Genomic DNA, 19,908 nt, shown 5'->3' on the forward strand with positions numbered 1-19,908 from the left:
ATGAATTCAAAATACATCTTATTTGCTACATTTAAACTATTCTAAGATTTTATTATCTGAGGCAATTCAGCTGATCAGCAGCAATTTAATCATGCCAACTAAACAGTAAATCAATCCGCAACTTGTCATTCAATCCATGTATTACCACCCATCTCTGAAAATGCTTCTAATGCCCTTCCTACTAAACAAAAAACTGAATGGAAAAATCCAAAATAACTTAACCTTTTTAGAAACTACATAAGGAATCTTTTGAGCGATCTAAAGGAACAAAGCATGTTATGTAGAAGGGATGACATTAAATACAAATCTAAACAGTTGTTCACTTTACATGGGATATGATGGAATTGGAATGAAAGGTTACTTCATCTCAGAGCCCCGAAGAGAGTGATCAATGACTAGCACAAGTCATAAAACATTTACAAGCTAATCTGTCTAACTCACTCTCTAGATAACAGACACCAGGGAAGACAAAAATGGACTACATATTGAAAGGAATCTGATAAAATTAAATAAATTATGACTGTGCATTTTTACAACTGTAAATATAATTCTTGAGACATGCATTGCATGGGCAAAAAGTTGTTTTAAATTGATAAAACATCACTTTAGTAAACATAATGTTTTAAAAGTCATTTCTATACACTGCAAAATAAGACGCACTTCAAGGGCAAGTGAACAAGCAAGGTGGTTATGGATTCCATACTGCAAGAGTACAACAGCTTTCTACCACACCTGGAATGCAAAGAAAGCTGGTAACTGACCAGAGAGGAAAAAACAGCACTTAAACATTCACAACCATGTAGTTAGGTGAAGAGTGACTTTAACAGTGTGATTCAGAGAGATGGTGGCTTGATTGCAGTATTCTATTTCAATTCAGCTGCCTCCTTAGTTATTCCTTGCTGTAATCATGCTTGTGAATAAATGCTCCGTATACCAGTTGTCAAATATATGCAACCAGTCAAAAGGTGTTTGTGCAATAATTTTTATAGAATTTTTTTGGAAAGCTATTCAGTGAAATTAATTGTCAACAAACAGCTGAATAAATTACAATCCACCATTAAACTCAAAAGACAAATTAATTTTATTCTGATTCCTTAAATACTTGCCAAAGTGAATAAGATTTCATATGCTAGACAAGCTTGCATAACCAACAGTTAGTTGAAAACAATAGTACCAAATGAATAAGTTTTAAAATATCAAAACTACAAATTTAAAATTTACTACCACTTTCTGTAACAGATTTTAACACTAGTTAAAATTGAAGTCTCACTTTTTAGGATTTCTTCAGTAAATTCAACAAGTAAATCAGACTATAAGGTCTGGTCCTGGGTTGATCATACTATCCTTTCTCAATACTTAGAATGGAATAATACAGTTAAGTATAATAATGCTACTTCCCTCTCATATAATTTACAGTTTTGAATTATATTGTCAAAGTTCACAAAAATTTCCTAAAGAAGCCTGACTTTTAAAAATAAAAGACATTTGTCTCTGCACATGAAAATGCTAATTCAAGAAGGTCACCAAGTTTACACCTTATTAACATCAATGTGAAGATGACATGTATGAGACAACTGCTATTAATTTCAACGGTTATTAAATTTTCAAGTATTCAATAATAAAGAATCAAACTGAGTAACTTCATATCCAGGCTGCCAGCTTCGAAGTATTCTTTGAAGAAGTCTGCTGCCTTTTGGCTGCGGAAGGCATTGGATATATAAAGACCTGAAAGGTGCGCAATTTCTTTTGTAGGAAAGGAAATTTCAAAAGAAAAGTGTAATTGCCAAATGTAACCTAACAATGCAACCAGGAATTCATATGGTTATGGGAGAACTGTTCCCCTGTAAAATATGTGAAAACCAATTTTTATGAAAACTCATAACTCTTGAAACTAGGTGAACAGTGGAAAAATGGAGCTGCAGTTTCCCCTTCTGGTTTTAACAGCAGTGTATATACAGTCAGGTCTGCTTCAGTACCTGACAATCCACAAGCAGTCACACTGGATCAGGCACTTGAGAATCCTTTTGGGGAAAAAAGGAAATATTGTTTAATTTATCCACCTCTTGAGGAGTTTTACGTTACACACCAAAATTCCTAGACAAAAATTTTAAAAGAATTGCAAATGTTGATGGCTTTTTAATAACAAAAGCTACTGGCAGAAGGAATTCACTTTGATTAAAAAAATACTAAAATTGATAGCTTAAAACAACACCAAATTGTTTTACTTGGATATTATAACTAGCCCTTTCGGCTAAAAGTTCATTCCTGTCACCTTAAGAGTATAATTTATAAGCATATATAATAATGTTGGACGTAGTTCTCAATTTGTATTCAAACATAGCAAATTAATTTTTATTAATAAATATTATATTCTGTTTTACTAGAAGCCACATTGTTAAAAATGTGGAACTGTAAGGTTCTAAGGAGAAGCTCATCTGACTTCGATAATTAGTTGCATTTTGGTCAGGAAAAAAGACCAAGGGATTCACAAAAATTAACACTTCAGTGTTTGTAATCGCAGCAAGCCTCAAGATACAGAAAATGCCAGAAAGATTCAGTAAGTACTTAATATAAGGGTGGGGGAGGCAGAGGTAAAGTGGGTGGGATAAATGGATTAATCCAATTTTATCATCTCGTTCTCTCCAGACATTGCTTGTCCTGCATTTTCTAGCATTTTCTGCATTTCAGATCTCCAACATCTACAGTATTTTGCTGTAGTCTCACTGTAAATTAGATGTCAAAACATAAATAATAACTGATTTTGATTTAGGAACCATAAATAAAGCAAATTCAAGTTCAATAAATATTCCTGATTTGTAAAAATATATTAATTTTACAATAAGTCATGTTTAGTCTTTAACAGCCAAGAGCGAAAGTTAAAAACCACTGCATATTCATCTCATACACAACCACTAAAATAACAGATGTGAATAACTTCTCCATTTCATCAACTGAGGTAAACTCGAAGTCACCTCATCTTTTAAATGTCAGCTACTCCAACCTTGGTAGTATTTTCAGCTAATAAATGAATAAATCATTTGTGAGGGGACCAGCTCAATGAAACCAAACAAAGCCCAACATAACCCTCAAGATTATTTCACTTGAAGGCATGAGATGTCTATTTCCAAGCTGGTTAAAATGTCACGTGGTCTGAGAGTTCATGAAAATAGGAATAATTTCCTACTATTTTAACAAGTGTCCAGAAATGTTTATTTTGTACTTATGAGCAACAGCCATCAACAAACAGGTTTCACTGAGTGGGTGTTCATTCATCTCCCTCCAAACCATCCCCTCAATGTTCCCAGAAATATTCCAGTGCTGTTCCACTGATAGCGCATGATATTCTTTTCACACAGCAAAGCAGTTCTGCATACGCAAAGACATGACATATAGCTCTGCAAGATTTTTAATTAGACCGCTCGACTCTGCACCACAATTGCAAAATGTATCATGACATTTTTCTGGTGTAATCTTTGTGTTTTGTTACAAAAGAAAAACAGGAAAATGGAAACGGGTTCTATAATTGCAGCATTACTCCTTCCTCGAACTTGGTTTAGTAACACACATATATAGAGTTTAGGAATGGTTGCCTATTTGCACCTGAAAGCATTGCACCAAAGGTGAGTGTTCCAATTTGATTCAACGTTACACCATGGTTACCTTATTTTGTATATTTTCCAAGAGGAATCCCTAAAGGAGTAGTGGGACAAAATGAAAAATGTCCTACACAACAATTTTTTGTTATGGGGGTAATTCAAGAGACAGTCATATAATCGACCATCCTATAGCTAACATAAATTAGATAACTGAACTGGTTTAGTTTAAATATTGCAACTTCCATTTTCACAAAACATCAACAAATAAAGCCAAAATGTCTTTAAAAGAAAACCAAGTCTGAACCGTTTTCCTTGCCCTATTAAAGAAGCCCTTGTTTGTTTTGCAAAGTAGTAGATAAGGAATTGCTCATTACAAATATTGTAATGAATGTTAAATATTGAAACATACAGTAAACTGAGATATACTACAGCAGGTTGTTTGTTTTTTTTTATTTCATTAAACATCAAGCATGTAAACATGTCGAATCAGCTTACTTCGTCCACAGTATGGCTGTCCAGGTATAAACTCTGCTGCATTAACCCAGTCCTCCAGATTTGAGCTTGTTCTTGAAGGTTTGGATTCCTCAATCACTGCTGTTTTTGTGCTCATTTCACCATTTAATTTGGTAAGTGGAGTAAGTTTTGTAGCTGACGCTGTGGCAGAATCCTTTGGGGCCAATGGTGTAGGACCACTCTGAAACTCCGACAATCCTTGCTTTGACGGCTTCACATGGTCATACCTGTATATCAATTAGGGATGTAACAATTAATGCAACGCAAACCTGTGATAACAACTCCCCCCCCACCCCAGCCCGGAACACAACAGGAATAGGCCATTTAGCTAATGAGCTCACTCTCTCATTCAATTACATCATTCTTTACCACTGCTCAACTTTGCTACATATTCCTTAAAACCTCCTCCACAAGTCTACCAATTTTGGCTTTCAATGTTTCAATTGGCCAAGATTCCAGAGTCATTTGGAGAAAAGTATATATACACCACTGGGATGTAATTTGCATCTAACATAATTCAAAAATGTGTCAAACTCCTACTAACTTAACTGAGGTTTGATGGTGAGGGAAAATAGAATCACAGAGTCTGGCCTTCAGCCCAACTGGTCCATGCAAATCAAGATTCCCATCTACACTCTCATCTAAGCATGTCCCATTTTCCAGCATTTGGCCCTTATCCTTCTCAACCTTTCCTATCCAATTACCTCTCTACATGCATTTTAAATGTTGTTAATGTACCTGCCTCTACAACTTCCTCTGGTAGTTCCTTTCACATACAGACTACCCTCTGGATGAAAATGTTGCCCCTTGGATTCCTATTAAATTTCTTTAGCTGGTTATTCCTCAATCCTGGATAAAAAGGCTGTTTACATTCACCCTTTGTGTGCTCCTCATCATTTTATACACCTCTATAAAATGTAGGTAGGTAGGTAGGTCATTTAGGACAGAGTTAAGGAAAAACTTCTTCTCCCAGAGAGTTGTGGGGGTGTGGAATGCACTGCCTCAGAAGGCAGTGGAGGCCAATTCTCTGGATGCTTTCAAGAAGGAGCTAGATAGGTATCTTATGGATAGGGGAATCAAGGGATATGGGGACAAGGCAGGAACTGGGTATTAATAGTAGATGACCAGCCATGATCTCAGAATGGTGGTGGAGGCTCGAAGGGCCGAATGGTCTACTTCTGCACCTATTGTCTATACTATTTAGTTGGAGAAGTATCTGCATCGGCATCTCTTTACAATTTCTACTGTTTTCAGTCAAAAAACCATATTCCCTTGCTATCCACTCTATCAGTTGTTTTTCTGAGCAGAGTCATAGAACAAGAAAACAGAACTAGCCACACAGAGTTAGCAATTGAATTGAATTGACTTTATTACTTACATCCTTCACATACATGAGTAAAAATCTTCGTTGCATCTCTGTTTAAATGTGCAATTTATAATAAGTATTATGTACAATAGATAGTCAATATAATCTAGAAATACAGTTCTGTCAGCATGAATTAAGCAGTCTGATGGCCTGGTGGAGAAAGCTGTCCCAGAGCCTGTTGGTCCTGGATTTTATGTAGTGATATCGTTTCCGGGATGGTAGCAGCTGGTTTAGTTTCTAGTTGGGGTGACTTGGGTTCTCAAGGATTCTTCGGGCCCTTTTTACACATTATTCTTTGTAAATGTCCTGAATAGTGGGAAGTTCACATCTACAGATGGGCTGGGCTGTCCGCACCACTCTCTGCAGAGCCCTGCGATTGAGCAAAGTACAGTTCCCATACCAGGCAGTGATGCAGCCAGTCAGGATGCTCTCATAGAAAATGTGACCCTATAGAAAATTCTTAGAATTTGGAAGCCCATACCAAACTTCTTCAACTGTCTGAGGTGAAAGAGGTGCTGTTTTGCCTTTTTCAGCACACAGCCGGTATGTAAAGACCATGTGAGATCCTCGGTGATGTTTATGCCAAAGAACTTAAAGCTGTTTACTCTCTCAACCCCAGATCCACTGATGTCAATAGGGATTAGCCTGTCGCCATTTCACCTGTAGTCCACAACCAACTCCTTTGTTTTTGTGACATTGAGGGAGAGGTTGTTATCAGCACTGTATAAGGAGATTACTTCTCTGCAGGCTGCCTCATTATTATTTGAGATTAGGTCAATCAGCGTAGTGTCATCATCTATACACATTACACATTAGTGTATCTGCTACTGGTCCAATGAAAATGGTTAATGTTTTGATTTAGACATGAAAATGCACTGCTGTCCAGCATCATTAGCTCAAAATCTTGAAACTCCCCACCTAATTGCACATGGTTCAAAAATGGAACTGTTTACGACTTGTTCAATGCCAGCAATACAAATTTTTCATGAATGAACTATTTACAAATTACTATTTCATGCATTTACTTTCTTCCCCCAGCAATAAAGGATTTTGTAGATTCTCTCATTATAATGAAGATACTTCCAAATTAAAAAACATTATATTTGCAAACAAATTATACAGCTGCTAATATATTTAGTAAAAGAATTCCTTTTGTGTGAAAGTACTAGCATAGCTCTCCCCTCCCCCCCATTCTCAATTTTTGAATCGTTCATTCAACCCTTGCAGCAGGAGGTTGCAGAAGTAAAATTGCATTTTTTAAACCCAGAAGTAAAATTAAAACTAAAGTTCTGAAATGGGATAGTTAATGGTCACCCAAAGCTGTGACTAAGTTTGGTCTTCATTTTAGCATTTCTTAAATAATCAGGCAAATGTTTATTTTATAACAAAGTTGATCCTGAGCTCAAAAGTAATATTTTGAAGTAAACTGACAATGAAAGATTATCTCTTTTATTTGAAACAAATTTTTGCTCATCCTGGATAGTATGTAAGGTCCAGCAATCTCACAACTTAGAGATGGTAAAGGGGTGAAAAAATGATGAAATAAACCTTGGCATCCATCAATCTACGTATTGAAACTAACGTGTTTTCAGATAACATTGCTCAGAATCATGATATAGGTGTGAAATGAGAGGGTGGAAATACAAGTTAAATTTTATTTGAGAATATGAATATCTCCAGCAGATATCCCTGTAACAGATGTAGCTGAAGTTCATATTTATTTTATGGAACTACTTTAAGTGGAATTAGTTCTGTAATAGAGTTTAACATTACTTGATATAAAACTTGGTATTTGCAAACCCAAGAGGATTTGAAAAAAAATGAATTAATGCAGTTGGTAGAAAATAAACTAATTTTAAACTAATCCTTGCTTATAACAAACAAAATTGGATTATCATTCAATGCTGTTATCAATTTTTATTTGGCCAAACCATAGCACTGGACTTGATGTCAATTGTTTCTGGTGATCATCATTTTTTTTCCATGGCAGAAAATAGAACTTTTAAGCTAAGGTTTGTTGTAATACCTCCACCTAAATGAAATTAATGTTGTACCTCCCAAGAGAGTATACAGGTTCCCCCCCCAATCCGAAGGTAGAGCATTCCTATGAAACCATCTGTAAACTGAAATGTCGTAAAGCAAAGAAGCAATTACCATTAATTTATATGGGAAAAATTTTTGAGCATTCCCAGACCCAAAAAATAACCTACCAAATAACACATAAAACCTAAAATAACACAAACATATAGTAAAAGCAGAAATGATATGATATGTACAGCTTATATAAAGTAGAAATATTGGATGTATGGAGTAGTTTCACTATCAAAATCGGGAAGACAGCGAGCCAAAATCGATCTGGAGGGGAAAAAAATCGGCACGTACACGCATGCACAAACAACTGCCCGCACAAGGTTTCACGGTCATTGTAGTCTTTCTTGGGGTGAACACACGTATAATGCGGGTGTCTTTTTCTCGTAAAAGTGAAAATCCTCTTTGGCTAGCGAAAACAGGTACTAATGTAGGCCTTTCGTAACAGCGAGTTGTCGTAAAGCGAACATTCGAAAACCTGTAGATGCCATTTTATTTTTGAACAAAGATTTAAGAAGTAGGAAAGAGAGCAAAGTCCTATGTATAAATACATTATTTAATTCTGGGAGATAATTTAAAGCAACAGAAATAATGTTTTTATATCAACAACTAGTCTAATAAGCAATTAGCATCAGTTTCAAAACTTGAGAACATGGTTCACTTAGGTAGTGGAGCTCTGTTTGTCATTTATCATGGTGAAAGGCTTGAGGGCGGTAACTGCAGCATTTTCTTCATCACCTATCAATATATTTGAAGTATGATCTAGGAATAAGCAATATATTTTAAGAATATGATTGAGAAAGTACTTGTAAGGGATGTTGAAGATAGAAGCATTAGAGGTCCATTTTCTAAGGCTCCCCAGATTAGCAGCTGTGCCTTTTCCCTATTGAATATAAATACTGGAGTGATATTTCTCTCAAGAGGAATATTCCAGATGATAGATTTGTAAGTTTAACATTTATATACATGTTACAATGTATAGATCAGAGTAAGTACTTGAACAATTATGAGATTAAAAATTTAACATGAATTTGTATAGACCACATCTGACCTCAACTAGATCTTTTTTGGGGGTGGGGGTGGGGGTGGGAATATAGCAAGGAGCTTTTATTAATACCTGTACGTTCTTGGAGTCCTACTGCACAGAAATGGGTCCTTTTCCTACTGACTCAGCACTGACATTCAAACACCCATAGGGTTAGTGAGTTGTGGGCACGCTATCTTGGTGTTGAAGCTTGGCAACACTTACAAGCTACTCAGCACAATCCTCACTGATGGATTTTGATGTAAAACACCACATTTCACTTTGTTTTGTTGTCTGTGTGACACATATTTTTAAAAAACTGTCACTCAATATATTAGGCTTTCTAGCAGGACACAGATATAAGCATCTGTGTGACAGATAATGTCCTAGTGAACAACAGTGACTGGATGGTATCATTATCCTTGCCATTTCTCGTTATTTTCTGAACGAGCGAACAGTACAGATGCTTACCAAGTGTGCAGTTTTAATTTTGTAGACCAAAGTGTAGATCTTATCTCAATCAACAGGCTTAATAACTGTGCAAGGCCCACAATATAATGAACAGCAAGGCACTGAAGTTGGACCAGAAATGAGGAAAATTCTGCAGGAAAATATCTGATATGGAAGGGCATTCTGGAGGCTAAGTTCAGGAGTATGTAGTAGTCAAGCAAGGAACACAACCTGTGGATTATTCCAGGAACACAACAGTTAAGCATTGTGAAGTTGCCCTCCATTTGGAAATCATATGTTCATTAGGCACCTAGCTTTGATCTTGCAATAAACCTTTGTAAACAGGGAAATGCTCAAATAACAAAATGATGTTAACAGTTACAAGCATTGTGATGCATTACACCACAGTTTGCAAAACACATTAATCCAAAGGGGAAAAATGGAGCTGAAGTGGTGCAGAAGATTCAGGATACTGTTTTCTAAAATAAACTTTTATTAATCATTTTCAAAATAAGTCTCAGCTCTGGTTCACCTGATAGTATCCTTGCATAAACAAAGACTGAGTTTTAGCCCCATTATGCAGATTTGAGAACAGATCAAAAAAGACTTAAGGAATTGAGCAATCCAACTAACAGCTAGCAAAATTATTCTATAATCTGTCAGGAGGAGAGGATTAAAAAAAAAATCAGACACAATCACTAGGGCAACATCTGCAGATAAACCAGGAAGCAAAGTATTCTCCATTTGTCATTGGGTGAAAGGTCCTTCAGCAATACTTACTCATGACAATCAAGAGGTATATTCTAACTAATTCCATTTCCCAGCACTTGGCCTATATCCCTCTAAATTACTGTCATCTGTAATCAGTCCGCATACTTGTTAATGTATCTAATGTACTTGCATCAACAACTTCCTCTGGTAGCTGGCTCCATAAATCTGCCACCAACTGCGTAAAAAGGTTGCCCCTTGGGTTCTTTTTAAACTCTTTACCTCCAACCTTAAAACAAACTCTCCAAATTTCCCCAACACTGGAAAAAAAACACTCCTTATCCATGCTCCTCGTAATTGCATGTACCTCTATGTACCTCTATGATCATCTCTCAGACTCCTACACTCCTACACTCCAAACACTCAGCCTGTGTAACCTCCCCCTTGAACTCAGCCCCTCTGGTCCTGGTAATATCATGTGATCATATGGACCTATAGCTAACAAGGATAGTTTAGTCACTTAAATGCTGGTCTCTTCTATGCTACTGCCAAGCACCTTGCTAGATCCCCACTTTCTTCATATGAATTGGATGGCACAGCTGGGAAAGCTGCTGCCAAATAGCTCTGAAAACTCAAGTTCAAGCCTGGTCTCAGGTGCTGTTCACCCCATGAATGTACAAGTACCCCTCTTGCCCCTTCCCATATACTCGGATACACATGCATCTCAAAGACTGGTAGGCTAATTGGGATGCTGTAAATTGTACCTAGTGAGTTGATGAATTTAAGAATCTGGAGGTCAATAACGTGAGATTAGAGTAAATGGGTGGTTGAAGGTCAATATGAACTCATTGGACCAAAGGGCCTGCTTCTACACTATTAAACTAACTATAAACAACAAATAACCAGGATCCATGATACTTGACTGTATCTTGATATTTGATCTGTCAGGAAGATGAGGGGAAAAAATCTGATTTTATTACACAATAATGGAGTCACTACTTATTTTGAGAACAGTAAATACCTTGTTATTATGCACTTCTTACCTCTTTCTTACATAAAATGTTATAAGAAAGATAATGGGATGAAAATGTGGTAGTCAGGGACAGGACGTAGACTTGGAGAAGTTATTTTGAACCCTCTTAAGTGTATTTATTTTTATGCCAGGAATACAATTGATGAGAGATCATCTTGGAGACTGGATTAGTAAATGAAGCTACAAAGACATGATGGAATAGAGGAGCAGACTCAATGGTCAAGAGCAGACTCTGCTACTATGCCTTATAGTCTTAAAGGAACTTCCACTGTCCTGTTTGTTGGCATTCCTGTTTTCAATGTGAATATCACCAGATTTAGATTTGAGCCATCTGTTTTACTACTCACCAAATTTATATCCAACTTACTATCTTAGCCCCTACACTATTTGGATATCCTGAATTTCAAAATCTACCCATCTCTGTTTCAAATCAACTCAATGACCAATCTTCCACAGCACTCTGAGGGTAGCGAATTCCAATGATTCACCATCCTTTGCATGCACAAGTTCTCTACTTATTCCTAATAACCGGTCTCAATTCTGAAACATGACATAAACTCCCCATACAGTAGAAAACATTCTATTTGCATCTATCCTGCTGAGCCCCTATAAGAACGTTACAAGTTTCAATAAGAGCATCTTCCATTCTTCTAAATTGTAGACTGACTCCTATCCAAATCTTCCACACTTGACACTATCCTAAACAAACCAATTGAATGAATTTTCATTGCATTTGCTCTATGACAAGCTTCTCAGGTTTCAAGACCCTATTGTAACTGCAGCAAAATCTCTCCACATTTGTACTCAAATTCACTTATAAAATCTAACTGCTTAGTGTCTATGCATGTTGATTTTCAGCAACTTATATAGAATACCCATTTGAGTATCAGCATTTTCCAATTCATCACCATTTAGCAAAATAGCTTTCCATTTTATGCACATTTTCCCTTATTACCCGTCATGATCTTTTCCCCCTCACTTAGCTTGTCAATCAACATCCTGAAGCCCCATTACATCCTCCCCCTTCTCACAACCCCATCATCAAACTCACTGGATTCTCTCACCCCAATCATTGATATGAATGGTGAATAACTGGGGCCTAAAGACAAATTATTCTCCAATTATAGCCAGTAAACATGAGAAAGCTCGCTCTTTGCTTTCTTTACGTTAACCACTTCAAATAAACTCAGTATATCACCTCTGATTCCATGTGCTCTACCCTTACTGACCAACTAAGCCTAAAAACTCCAAATACACAACATCCACTAATTCCCCTTTACCTATTTTGTAGTCATGTCCTCAACTATAGCAGATTAACAAAACCTTATTTCTTTTTTAAGCTCCATTAAACTTTGCCTACGTGCTCTTTTAACATATTTCTTATTGTAGACTCTAGCACTTCTCCGGACTGATGCAACGCCAGCAAAGTAATTCTAATAAACTGTAGAATAAATTTTGTTATAGGAATAGTTTCAGATTTGCTGCTTCTCCCACTGTGCTGTATTTAATTATTACTAAATTCATTCCGCACTTTAACTGTTGTTTCAATGACTTTTTCTTCTTTGATATTGATTTCATTGGCTTCTTCCATTCCACCTTTCTTGGAGCAGTAGATCAAATTATCACTTCCTCCACCATGAGTTGAAATGATGAATACATCACAAAGCAACACTGTTTACAGTATTATTACATACAAGATTCTGCAGATCAAAAAAACCACGTACTTTAAAAACATTATTAAATAATGCAGGTTAACAATGAGACCTTTAGGCAAGATTAAAGATTGTCAAGTTTAAGCTATTAAAAGGATAGTATACGCAACAGTTAGATTAATTATGAAACATGGGTGGTGGTAGCGGTGATGTGACAGTTTGGATAAATAAGCTATCATTCAAAGGCTTCCAAACATTTTTCTAAAAAAAAGATACTATCAGTTCATCCTTTGTCTCTTAAATTCCCATTTGCAATGACAACGCATTTGCTCAAGTGTCTATTTTTGATTTATTGCATTTCAGTGACCATGAAGTTAAAACCTTGACATTTTCATGCTCTCAACAAATACACTAGATTCTCTGGCATGCTCAACGAATACAGAGTGAAAATTAGGTAATGACCAACTAGGTTTAAGTAAATTGAATGATACTGGCATCATGTTATAATAAATTATGCACTACCAAAGATTTTCTATAAACAAAGGTATCTGTACCATTGGCTACATTTACCTTATGAGAAAAACTAATTATGTCGAGTACCTCATCAACTCTGAAGATCTCCCATCCACTGCCAAACTCATAGTTCCGTTACCCCATGCTGTTTGTTTCTACCTCTTACCCAAGATCCACAAACCTGACTACCTGGGTAGGCTCACTGTTTCTGCCTGCTCCTGCTCCACTGAACTCGCGTCCACATAGCTTAACTTCATTCTGTTTCCTTCCCACCTACATCTGTAACACTTCACATGCTCTCAATCTCCCAACAACTTTTAATTCCCTGACTTGTCTCATTTTGACCATAGATGTCCAGTCCCTATACACTTATACACCCTCCCTATTATAAAGGCTTTAAAGCTCTCCACTTCTTTCTCAACAAAAGACCCAACCAGTTGCCTCCACCACCCACACTTCTCCATCTGGGAGAAATGGACCTCACCCTCACCGATTTCTCCTTTGGCTCCTTCCACTTACTCCAAACTTAAGCAGTAGCCATGGGCACCTGCATGGGCCCCAGCTATGCCTGCCTTTTCATTGGCTGCATGGAACAGTCGATGTTCCAAGAAACTTGATAATGCTTCTCAACTCTTTCTGCACTACACTGATAACTGCTTTGGTGCTGCTTCCTGCACCCATGTGAAGCTCATCAATTTCATCAAATTTGCTCCCAACTTCTAACCTGCCATCAAGTTCACTTGGTCCACTTCTGACATCTCTCTCCTTTTATCGGTCTCTCTCTCTCCCCATCTCTGGAGACAAACTGTCTCCCACAAAAATGCTATTCACTTTTCTCAGTTCTTTCACTTCCTGCTCCTTCAAAGAACAGGGTTTCCTTTCCTCCACCATTGATGCTGCTCTCACTCACATCTCCTCCATTTCCCAAACATCTGTACTCACCTCATCTTTCCACTGCCTTTACAGGGAGAGTTCTGCTTCTCCTCATCTATCACCTCATGAGCATCTGCAACTTCCTCCATCTTCAACGGGATCCTACCACCAAACATATCTTCTCCTCGCCACACGCACTCTCCGCTTTATTCAGGGATCACAACCTCCATGATTCCCTGGTCTGTTTGTCCATCCCCACTAATCTCCCTTCTGACACTTATCTCTACAAGTGGCAGCAGTGTCACCTGTCCAATCATATCGTCCCACAACTCATTCAGAAACAGTCCTTCCGGGTGAGGCAACACCACCTCAAATTTGTTGGGGTTCCCCACTGTGGCCTCCTCTACATTGGTGAAAGCCAACATAGATTGGAGGACTGCTTTGTTGAGCACCTTTGCTCCATCGCAAAAAGCAAGATTCCTAGTGGTCAACCATTTCATTTTCAATCCTCATTCCTATTTTATCATGTTGGACTGTGGCCTCTTCTTCTGCCAAGATGAGGCCACTCTCAGGTTGAAGGAGCAACACTTTGTATTTTATTTAAGTAGCCTCCCACCCGATCACATGAACAGTGATTTCTCCAAATTCCAGTCATTTTTCCCCTCCTCATCCCCTCCCCAACCTTTACCTTTTCTCTTCACCTGCCTATCACCTCCCGCTGGTGCCCCTATTCTCCTTCATCCACTCTCCTCTGCCATCAGATTCCTTATTCTATAGCCCTTTACCTTTTCCACTTCACCTGTCACCTTCTAAATTGTCCTCCCTCCCTCACCCCACCTTTTTAATCTGGCTTTTTTCTCCTTCTTTTCCAGTCCTGATGAAGGGTCTAGGCCTGAAATTTTGACTGTTTATTGATTTCCACAGATGACTTCCTGACCTGCTGAGTTCCTCCAGCGTTTTGGGTGTGTGTAAACAGATGTAACACATGTAAACAACTATGCAGTTATGCCACACTCAGGTTGGAGGAACAACACCTTATATACCAGCTGGGTAGCCTCCAATCTGATGGCATGAACATTGACTTCTCTAACTTCCGTTTATGCCCCTCCTCCCCTTCTTACCCCATCCCTGATATATTTAGTTTCCCCCCCCCCTCCTCTGTTTCTCTCTCTCTGCCCATCAGTCTGCCTGTTCTCCATCTCCCTCTGGTGCTCCCCTCCCCCTTTCTTCCTCCTGAGGCCTCCCGTCCCATGATCCTTTCCCTTCTCCAGCTCTGAATCACTTTCGCCAATCACCTTTCCGGCTCTCAGCTTCACCCCACCCCCTCCAGTCTTCTCCTATCATTTCACATTTTCCCCTCCCCCTCCTACTTTCAAATCTCTTACTATCTTTCCCTTCAGTTAGTCCTGACGAAGGATCTCGGCCCGAAACGTCGACAGTGCTTCTCCCTATAGATGCTGCCTGGCCTGCTGCATTCCACCAGCATTTGGTGTGTATGCAGTTTTACAATTGTTTTACTAGAAAAATCTCACACCATTTTGAATCCTAGCAAGGCATTTAAACAGTGATTGCAGCAAAAATAATTTGATACATCCAAAACTGTTGAATATACCCAAACATCATGTTAAATGTCATTACTGCATGGATATACATTTAAAATACCTTATTGACAGTTTATCAAAATAAAAGTACCTAGATATTTAACTGACATTGAAATGAAATATTAGAAATATTTGACATTACTAGGTTTTAAGCTGTTTTATAGCTCATGATAAGGAAGCTAAATATGAAATGAAATTTGCTCCCGTTACCCTTCACACAGATCCTTACTAAATATCAGTAGGATGTTTATTCTAATCCAAAGATTAAAATAAAGGCTGTTTAAATCAATTTAGTAAATTATTACAATAAAAATGAGTTGTTCAATTTCTGGGCAATGCAATATCACCCAACTTTATGCAATTTTGGTAAGTGGCAGGAGCTTGCTTATGAAAGTCATTAGTACCAAGCACAAAATAAATAACTAAACATGCTAAAATACATCAGTTATGGCAAGACCTAACAGAGTTGAGTTATCAACTCAAAGAAAATATATCTATTTCTGGAACAAATTCCAGTATCATTCAAAAATAAGAAATTGGTGCTCCTTACCTGCAGCGATCTCCATAGCTGCAGCATCCTTTCTGAAAGTACTTGCAAATCAGTGAAGGCTTGCTGGCTGAAAGATCATGGAAATAACGGCAGTTGTTTCCTTCTTTACAAACTCCATGCATGAAATACCTACAAAGTAAAGTTTCACAGTTTCAGCTTATAATTTCTTGGAAACTGCAATACATTTAGAGACCTTACTTTCTTAAACCCTGTATCTCACTAGTAGCCATTTACTAGAAAAGGGTACTTGATATATGAACTCTAAATGCAACCATTTCGGAGGCTGAAGCCCAAGTCATTGTTTGTTAAGCATTCTCTAGAATGGTCCTTGCACTTAATACATGCAAAACTCAGGTTATCTGTTAATCTGTCCTGCTGTATAACACCCCTGATAATAAAAGGGTCCAAGACAAGAACTATGTAAAGATGGACAACTTTTGATTTCTTATAGACCACCTTTCAAAAAAAAGGAAGGGGATTGATGTCGAAATTCACTAATACCTTTCAGTGAGCAAGCACAGTTTTTGACATTTGATGGCAAGAGTGCCTGGAGGTCAAGACCTCAGATCAAAGAATGCTCACAGTCTACTGCATAACAGTGATCCCTACCTTCCTGCCTGCCACAGATAAAGGACTATCTAAAACAGCTTAAAACGTGGAAGACATATCAGGCATGTTGTTTCCTCATAATCGTTCAAACGCACTACCTAAGACGGAGTCCTCATTACACTCAGTCACCTCCAATGTATATGCCAGAGTGCTTGCATGCTGAACATGACTGAGGAAGAAAAATGACCCACACCAAACTTTGCCATGTCAACAGATTTACCAGATGAATAGAGGAACAATTAAACATGCTTAGAAAGCCTCTTTGAAAAAGTGCAGTGTCTGTAGTGACTCACAGGAATCCTTAGTTCATTGACACTGAAAAGGAACTATGGCATTTAAAATGGCCTTAACAACCTTGTCCACTATTCTGCAGTTTCTTGCAGTCATGTGAAGAGCAGTTGGCATACCAAGGTGTTAAGTATCCAGATAGATTGGTTTTTATGGCATATTTTATAAACATTGGTAAGGATCAATGGGGACATGCCAAATTTCTTTAGCATCCTAAGAAAGAAGTGCTAGTGAGCTTTCTTTGTTGTGGTATCTACGTAGCTGGATCAGGAGAGGCTTTTGGTGATGTTCACTCAAAGGAACTTGAAGCTTTCAACCCTCTCAACCTCAACACCATCAATGTAGACAAGCACATGTGCAGTTCCACACCCCTTCCCCACCACCTTTGCAGTCAATATCCATCTTTTTGTCTGACATTAAGAGAAAGGTTTTTATCTAGACATGATCTAGTTTAGATTTTCTGCTTCATTAGGGTACTTCAAAGGCTTTGTCAGATGACATTTTCTAATTGGGCTAATGCAAAAATTGCACTGGATTATGCATTGTAGTTTTAAGAATCTCATTTAGGGGATCTTTAAAGTGCCCCTCTCAACAGGCATTAACTACCTTTCATTAATAATCTCTTCAATATTCTCAGCTCTTACAGTGGTCCTTGGATATTTTGGTCACAGATGATTTGACATCAGTGATGTATCTATTCATATATGTTATGGTCATCGACTGATAGATGTAGCATTTTTTCTACCCACTGTCCATTTTTCAGTTTCAAGTTTTTTTTTGAGAGACCTAATTCAGGATGGGTCCAGACCAATAATAACTTAATCACTAACTTCAATATGAGAAGTCAATAGTCACTCTGTGGGTGGCAGTTACGGTGGGACTGAATTATCTGAATATGGCCAGCAAAATTATTTTATGAACAGAGGAGAATGAGAATCTAGCAATGTAAACCACTGACATAGTTGAATTTATAAATGATAAAAAAAAATAGATTTGAGCATTTCATTAGCAAATGGGATGGAGGGAAAAAAGTGTAGCTCACGCATTACTAGGTTAATATACTTTTACAGATGAGGGCCCTTCAAGTATACACCCAAGTACTGCTTAAATGCAAAGTCAATTTCTAGCCTTTCTTAGTGCCAGAGCTCTACACATTCTGGAAAAAAAGCCTTATCCTCTTTTGTCCTCTAATCTTTCTGCTAATGGTCTTAAATCTACCTCCCTGGTCCCCAATTTCTTTGCTAAAGAAAAGATCCATCCTATATAATTTACTAGGCCCTTCATAATTTTGTACACCTCCAGTAGGTCTCTGCTCTGTTTTGTCCACTCCAATGAAAACAATCCTCGCTCATCCAATCTTTGCCTACAGGTTGCAATGTTCCCTCTAAGGTGTGTGCATGCACACATCTTTTGATATTAGTGCACAAAGGAAGTTAAACCGTACACAAAAGGTTGTCACCCTCTACCTCATTGGTAAGTATAGTGCTAATCTCACGCGTTCTTTTGGTAAGATGGCGCCACATATACACGCAGTGACTTCTCGGGGGCCAACCAAAGGTGCTTTTCTTCTTGTTAAATGTGTTTTCATACATAGTAAGACTATTATTTACTCCAATAACTACCTGTACAGCAGGTCCATCACATCAGTGAGCTGCTCACTGTTCGGAGTACTCTCTGGGTTGTTGAAAGCCAGGTCATCGGGCCTGAGGAGATTAAGCTGAACAGTTGGGCTGCAGGAGAAGCCAGACTGGGTTTGGAAGAGCTAACCTGAATGGAGACCGTGCTACTGCTGGAGTAGGTGCCTTCAAGTTGGCATGAACGTGGCGTGCAGGAAAACTGTGACCGTCTTGGATGTTTCTTTTATGATTGCAAGACCCTATTGGTCATAGTTTGCTGCAGGCCTGCTTCCTTGTTTAGTGGGAAGACAGATGGCAAGGCAGCAGTGTCACCTCGGTTATAGTTGGACTAGGCCTCGGGCTTGCATTGTTTTTGTTGTGTGGCATTGGAGCCCGGTTGGGGGTGGTCTCTCCTGTTGGTGCTGCCCTCCAGTGGTGGATCGGTGGAAACACAGATCATCTCCTGCAGGTGTATGTTTCAGTTTGAATGGAATGGCAAGTTATTATTCATCTGAGTATAGCTAGGTGGATAATACTAGAGACACAAGAGAAACCGCAGGTGAAAATCTAGAGCAACACACAAAATGCTAGATGAACTCAGCAGGATGAGCAGGATCTATGGAGAGAAATGACAGACAACATTCCAATTTGAACCCCTTCACCAGTCCTGATGAAAGGTCTTATTTATTTATTTATCTATCTATCTTTTTATTTATTTATTAATTGATTGATTGATTAAATTTTTAGAAAATTAAAAAGAATATAATGAAAAATTAGTAAGAAAAAGAAAAATAATATGAATCCTCCCCCCTCCCCTTAACCCTCCCCCCCTTAACCCTTATCTAAAGAAAGAAAGAAAAAGAAAGAAAGAAGAAAAAGGTTGCCTGGATATTGGAGGATCCCCACATGCTCCATGGAGTTCAAAATAATTTTAATATTTATTTTTACTTTCCCCAATTACTTTATAATTTTATCTTCAAAGGACCTATATATTTAATCCCATCTTTTGTAGGTATGGGAGCCAAATTTTCAAAAATATATCATATTCATTTCTTAGATTATATGTAATTTTTTCAAGTGGAATACAACTATATATTTCATTATTCCAACGATCCATAGTTAAATATAAATCAGATTTCCAAGTAACTGCAATAACATTTTTAGCTACTGCCAATGCAATTTTTATAAATTTTTTCTGATACTTATTCAATTTAAGTTTTGGTATTGTCCCTTCAATATCTCCTAATAAAAATAATATTGGACTATGTGGGAGTTGTACTCCAGTAATTTGTTCCAATAAAAGTCTTAGATTTATCCAAAATGGTTGAATTTTAAAACAAGACCAAGTAGAATCTAAAAAAGTACCAATTTCTTGATTACATCGAAAACATTGGTCAGACATATTTGAATTTAATCTATTTATTTTCT

At 37.7% G+C, this 19,908-nt stretch overlaps 1 protein-coding gene across 1 annotated transcript in view; it reads right to left on the minus strand.

Moving 5' to 3' along the window:
- Positions 1-19,908, minus strand: part of mkrn1 (makorin, ring finger protein, 1) — a 58,494-nt gene that overhangs the window by 16,640 nt on the left and 21,946 nt on the right. Inside the window, exons 2-3 of the mRNA XM_073059299.1 lie at positions 15,968-16,096; positions 4,092-4,336 (exon numbers count right to left, since the gene is read on the minus strand). Coding sequence (XP_072915400.1) covers positions 4,092-4,336; positions 15,968-16,096 — 374 coding nt within the window. The remainder of the gene's footprint in view (positions 1-4,091; positions 4,337-15,967; positions 16,097-19,908) is intronic.

This window comes from Hemitrygon akajei, chromosome 10 (genome assembly GCF_048418815.1).
Source record: "Hemitrygon akajei chromosome 10, sHemAka1.3, whole genome shotgun sequence".
Classification (NCBI taxonomy): domain Eukaryota; kingdom Metazoa; phylum Chordata; class Chondrichthyes; order Myliobatiformes; family Dasyatidae; genus Hemitrygon; species Hemitrygon akajei.